This window comes from Bison bison, unplaced genomic scaffold (assembly GCF_000754665.1).
Source record: "Bison bison bison isolate TAMUID 2011002044 unplaced genomic scaffold, Bison_UMD1.0 scf7180017864492, whole genome shotgun sequence".
NCBI classification, from domain to species: domain Eukaryota; kingdom Metazoa; phylum Chordata; class Mammalia; order Artiodactyla; family Bovidae; genus Bison; species Bison bison.
This window is the reverse complement of record NW_011495051.1, coordinates 3,556,344-3,561,587: the sequence shown is the minus strand read 5'-3', so window position 1 is coordinate 3,561,587 and position 5,244 is coordinate 3,556,344. Positions and strand designations below refer to the sequence as shown.

Genomic DNA, 5,244 nt, shown 5'->3' with positions numbered 1-5,244 from the left:
CTCAGCTGTAGAGACCCTCCTCTGCTACCTAGTTAACCCCTGTACTCTCACCCTTTGGGCATGTTGCCCCGCCCCGCCCCCACTGCAAACCTGGGATGTTGTCCAGGGGATGACAAGTGTTCAGCAAATGGATGCAAGTGTTCCTGTCCTCAAACAGCTCCTGTGCAGAAAGGGAAGAGGCGTGTCCATCGTGGAGCTGGAAGAATGTTCTGGCAAAGAGCAGATCATGTTGAGGGCACCCAGTCTGTCCTTCCCCAAAATGGAATCCCCAAATAGATTCTTAGGGAGCGGGGGACACGTAGCCCCAGGCTGATCTGTCTCCCAACCTTTCTTCGCAGGCCCCAGGGCAAGTCCTACCTGTACTTCACGCAGTTCAAGGCAGAGGTGCGGGGTGCCGAGATCGAGTACGGCATGGCCTACGTGAGTGTCGCCCAGACTGGGGGCTGCCTGGCTGGCCCACCATGGACTGTGCCTTGAAGACCCCCAGGTGGGGGGTGGGGAGGCGGCAATAATGAGGAGATAGATACCAAGCCCTTAGAGGGAGGCCTGGGGGTCGCAGGTTGCAGTACCCAGAGGGGATCCCTGTCGGCCCCTAGAGACCAGTCTTCCTCCAGTAAGGCTTTACCAGCCTCCCGCTTACGTCCCCTGCTGGCCAAGCTGGCAGGAAGTCAGGAGGCAGGGGGGCTCAGATCTGGGGATGGGGCGGAAGTGGGCCCAGAGGGCAGGCTCACTGGTATTGGGAGGGCCCCACGTCATTTGGCCCCAGTGAGCTGTGGTTCACGGCTCAGCCAGCACCTTCCGCCATGCTCCTGACCCACACAACCCCCTTCAGAGCCCGGCCACTCTGCAGAGCCCATGACTGCTTCTGCATCCGAGTTGGGAATAGTTTGAAAACCACTTTATCAGCCCAAGAAGCAGAACCAACAAGAGACAGACATGAGAGATTCACTGTAGGAACTGGCTTCTGCTGTGGGAGCCTGGCTGTTGGTGGGGATTCGTCCAGGGGAGCCTCAGCTCTTCCCCTAGGCATCCCCAGGGCATCAAGGACCGTCTCTTTGACTTAAAGTTAGCTCAGGATGAACCTCTGTCACAGCAGTGCCCCCCGCCCCAGCAGCCCCCACCAGGGTCTGATTGCCTAATGCTACCACAGCTCCTTCCAGTTGACACATCAGACTGACCATCAGTCTGTTAACTCATCACTCTCTTGGGTCTCTTCTCACTTTGCATGCATTCATGCTCAGTCACGTCCAAATCTTTTGGAACCCCATGGACTATAGCCTGCCAGGCCCCTCTCTGTCCATGAGGAGTCTCCAGGCAAGAATACTGGAGTGGGTTGCCATACCCTCCTCCAGGGGATCTTCCCGACCCAGGGAATTGAACCCACATCTCTTACCTCTCCTGCATTGGCAGGTGGAGTCTTTAACACTCCACCACCTGGGAAACTCCACTTCTTAAAGAACAGGTGCCTGGCAGGCTACAGTCTATGGGGTCGCAAGAGTCAGACACGACTTAGTGACTAAACAACCACAAAATTGTGTCTAAAGTAATCTGTTCTTACTATAAAACTCCATTATTCTAACTGATCTGAGAAAGACACAGTTCTGATTTTTAAAAATTACATTCAAGAGACTGCCATGCTTGTATGCCATTTCCATACATCAGCTAAAGGGAAAAACTGAATTAGATGCCTCCCTCCTTGGATTTGCAGCAAGGCATGAGGTTTGAAGCCAGTTGATGATCTCGTAAGTGGATTAACCCGCCACTTCCACCGGATTCTCTTTTCTGTGCTTAAAAAAGCATCTCAAGTCTGTCATCTCTGCTGCTCCAGGAAGCAAACCGAGCCGTGTTCTTTCCTGATTAGAAAAGTTTCCACTTGTTCTCTTTCAGTCGAAAGCTGCTTTTGAGAAAGAGAGTGACGTTCCCTTGAAAAATGAGGAGTTTGAGGTGACCAAAACAGCAGGTAGGTGGAGGGGTTTGTGGGGCTGGAAACCAGGTTCTCTAGCAGGGAAGGTGAGAGAGGGGACAAGACCCCCATGAGGGGTCGATCCAGGGACCACTGGTGAGAGGAGGCGGCTATCCCTCCTGTAAAAAGGGCCGTCTGGTAAATATTTTCGGTTTTAGGGGCAGACACCCCCCTTTGAAATAACTTGATCTGCCCCTGCAGGGCCACGTCAGGCATGAACCACTAGTCAATGCATGTGGGTGGCTGCATGCTAATAAGACCTTGTTTTGTGAACACTGACTTGTGAATGTCATACTACATTCCCATACCACAGGATGCCGTGTTCCCTTTGATTTCTGTTTATAAATGTAGAAGCCACTGCTCATAGGTGGCAGGCATGCTTGGCCCGTCCCTTGCAGAGAACAGAGGGTGTAAAAGTCTGCTCAGCTCCACAGTGGGGTATGGGGGAGGGGGCGTCCTGGGCCCTGTGACAGGTTCAGGCATCAAAGTTGGGACCTCATGTGCGCCGCATGACTGGAGAGGCAAGGGCGTCACATCCTGAGGCTCCGAGACCCCTGTGACCTCTGACCCCTGTTCAGCTACAGCCATGCAAGCCAAATGCAGAACAGAAAGAGTGGGTGCTAGACTTGGGGCTCGGAGGGGTGAGAGCAATGGGGGATGAGTGAGTGAGACAGTGGACATGGAGTTAAGCTGAGTCAGGGAGCCTGAGAGTCCTGAGGGACAGGGGAGAAGTGAGATGAGGAACCCATGTGGCCATGGGTGTCACCAGGCAGCAAAGTGGAGAGTGGGAGGGGAGGGAATGTGGTGGTGTGATTGGGGGTTTTAGGAGGGCCTGGAAGGAGGCCTGCCCTGCCCACAGGTCCTCCAGGGAACAGGGCCTGTTCAGAGTGGAGATCAAGGACAGAGGGGCCTGGGATGCTGGCAGACCCTGAGCCCCAGGGAGCACCAATGGGGAGGATAGACAGGGAATGGGAGGCAGGCTGGGGCTGCAGAGCAGGGCATGGCCAGACAAGTTTGCCAGGGCAAACTTCTGACCCCCAGCTGTTCTCAATGTGGCAGAAATAATCACAGCTTTTTCCACCTCAGCCTCTCCCGTGGCCTCTCGTTTCCCTCCAGTCAGGCCCTCGACTTCCCCACCTTTCCCTGTCCATCACCCATAAGCCTCTCAGGGCCAGGAGCCTTTCCTTATGGAGTCCACTTGGAGGCCCCTCCACTGCCCTGCCCACATTGTTGCCCCCACTCCACCCCCCAGCTCAGGACCCAGAGGACTTGCAGAGGCGAGTGCCAACCCAGGGTCTCTTCCTTTGCAGTGTTCCACAGGCCTGGGGCCTTCAAGGCTGAGCTGTCCAAGCTGGTGATCGTGGCCAAGGCAACACGCAGTGAACTGTGACCTGAAGCCCCTCTGAGGGTAGCTTTTCCTCCTCTCTCCGCAAGGAGCTGGACCCCCAGAAGGCCCAGTACTTGTTTTCTAGGTTGGATGGGGGGGGCTCTTGGTTTTCTGTCCCAGCTGATGTTGCCCTGTTTGGAGGACAGCTAAGGCCCCAGAATTGAGTCTGGAGGGCTAGGACTCACCTGGCTCCCACCTTCCCTCACCCTGAAGATTGTGGGTCTGAGACCCACTGCTCTTCTCATCAGAAGAGACATCAGAACACATGGCCAGGGGAACAGGGGGGCGTCTCCCTGGAATCATGGCTTTTGTGAAGCCAGGGCATCCCCTCCTCCCCGCTGGGATCAGGCCAGGCTCCAGGATGTTCTGCGGGGGAACCCCCCGCCGCCTGAGACCCCACACCAGCCGCCTTCTCACTCCCCAGGGGACCAACTTTCATACTGGGCAGCAATGAAATGTTCTTTCATATTTAAATAAATAAGACAACTAAAAAGCACCCACAGTCTTGGCATCCGGCGCTGGTGGCCCCCCCCCCCCCCCCGGCTGGGCTTGCAGGGCTGGGGTCCCCTACTTTCCTTTGCTGCTGAAGACGGGCGAACTGAGTCACCCCCGGGCAGAGGGAACCTCCTGGTAGGACTTTCCTGCAGGTGCAGATGTACTGGACCTGAGGCAGCCTCACCAAGGCTCACATGGCCTCACCTGTGGGGCCACTCCTAGCTGAAGGGGAATGCACCAGGGAAGACTGGCTCTTCTTTTTTTTTTTTGGCGTGGCATTTGGGATCTTATTTTCCCAGCCAGGGATTGAACCAGCGTCCCCTGCTTTGGATGTGTGGAGTCTTAACCACTGGACCACCAGGCAAGTTCCCAGACCATCTGTTCTGTGCCCTATAGTTGGCTCTGCTTATTTTTTTGGAAGCTGGATTGCAAACTCAGTGACTTAAAAAAAATAACAAAACACCCACAGGCAAACAAAAATAAATAAATGAAATCCCCAAATGCCTCAGCCAGTCCTAGCAGCAGGGCCTGGGAGTCTGACCCCCACTGGACTGTCTGCCTGGCCTCTGACCAGGAGGAAAGAAACCTGTGGCTGTGAATCAGGTCCTTGATGATCAGAATCACCGCATTGGGCTGGCTGAGGCCTCTCTGTGTCTGTCACTCACCTGGCCCGCCCCTCGTGCTGTTGAGGAGCCAGGCGCTGCTGGGACCCCGCCAGCCAGAGAAGAAGCCGGCTGACCGAGGGCATGGGATCCAGCCCCAGGGCTCCAGCACTACTGGTGTAGGAGCCATTCCAAGGGAGGTGCAAGCAAGAAAAACAGCTGCACTCAGAACCAGTAATGACTGACAGGGACCTTGGGCCCACAGGACTTGAGGAAAGAACCAGCAGCCTCAATGGTCAAGTGCACATGACCTGTGCCATTTCGGGAGCACCTCTTTTGTTCAGTTGCTCAGTTATGTCTGACTCTTTGTGACTCCATGTTCCACAGCATGACAGGCTTCCCTGTTCTTCACCATCTCGTGGAGCTTGCTCAAACTCCTGTCCATTGATTCGGTGATGCCATCCAACCATCTCGTCCTCTGTCCTGTCGCCCCCTGGACAGTACAACAGAGTAGCTCTGGACGCACACAAGTCCTTGGGGACGCTCGCTTAACTGAGCACGGCACCCTGCAGGTTTCAACAGGGCCAGGAGACGCTTGCCTGGGGCTGCCTGCAGAAGCTAGGCAGCAGGACAGAGCCAGAGGCAATGGTGCTCCCTGGGCCTAAGCTACGTGAGGAGACCCCAGCCAAGAGGGGTACTGAGTTTTGTACGGTCAGTTGGGAATCACTTACCACTTCCACATCCTGGGTGCTAGCAGAGAGGCAGAGCGCTGGGTGCGATGTGGCAGGGCAGGGCAG

At 55.6% G+C, this 5,244-nt stretch overlaps 1 protein-coding gene across 2 annotated transcripts in view; it reads left to right on the top strand.

Moving 5' to 3' along the window:
• LOC104979698 (chromosome unknown open reading frame, human C19orf10) overlaps nucleotides 1-3,846 on the top strand; it is a 12,112-nt gene extending 8,266 nt beyond the window's left edge. For both annotated transcript variants that reach the window (XM_010828161.1, XM_010828162.1), the window contains 3 exons: nucleotides 339-420; nucleotides 1,888-1,960; nucleotides 3,274-3,846. In XM_010828161.1, coding sequence (XP_010826463.1) covers nucleotides 339-420; nucleotides 1,888-1,960; nucleotides 3,274-3,353 — 235 coding nt within the window. In that variant the 3' untranslated portion in view covers nucleotides 3,354-3,846. The remainder of the gene's footprint in view (nucleotides 1-338; nucleotides 421-1,887; nucleotides 1,961-3,273) is intronic.
• The last annotated feature ends 1,398 nt before the right edge of the window (nucleotides 3,847-5,244 follow it).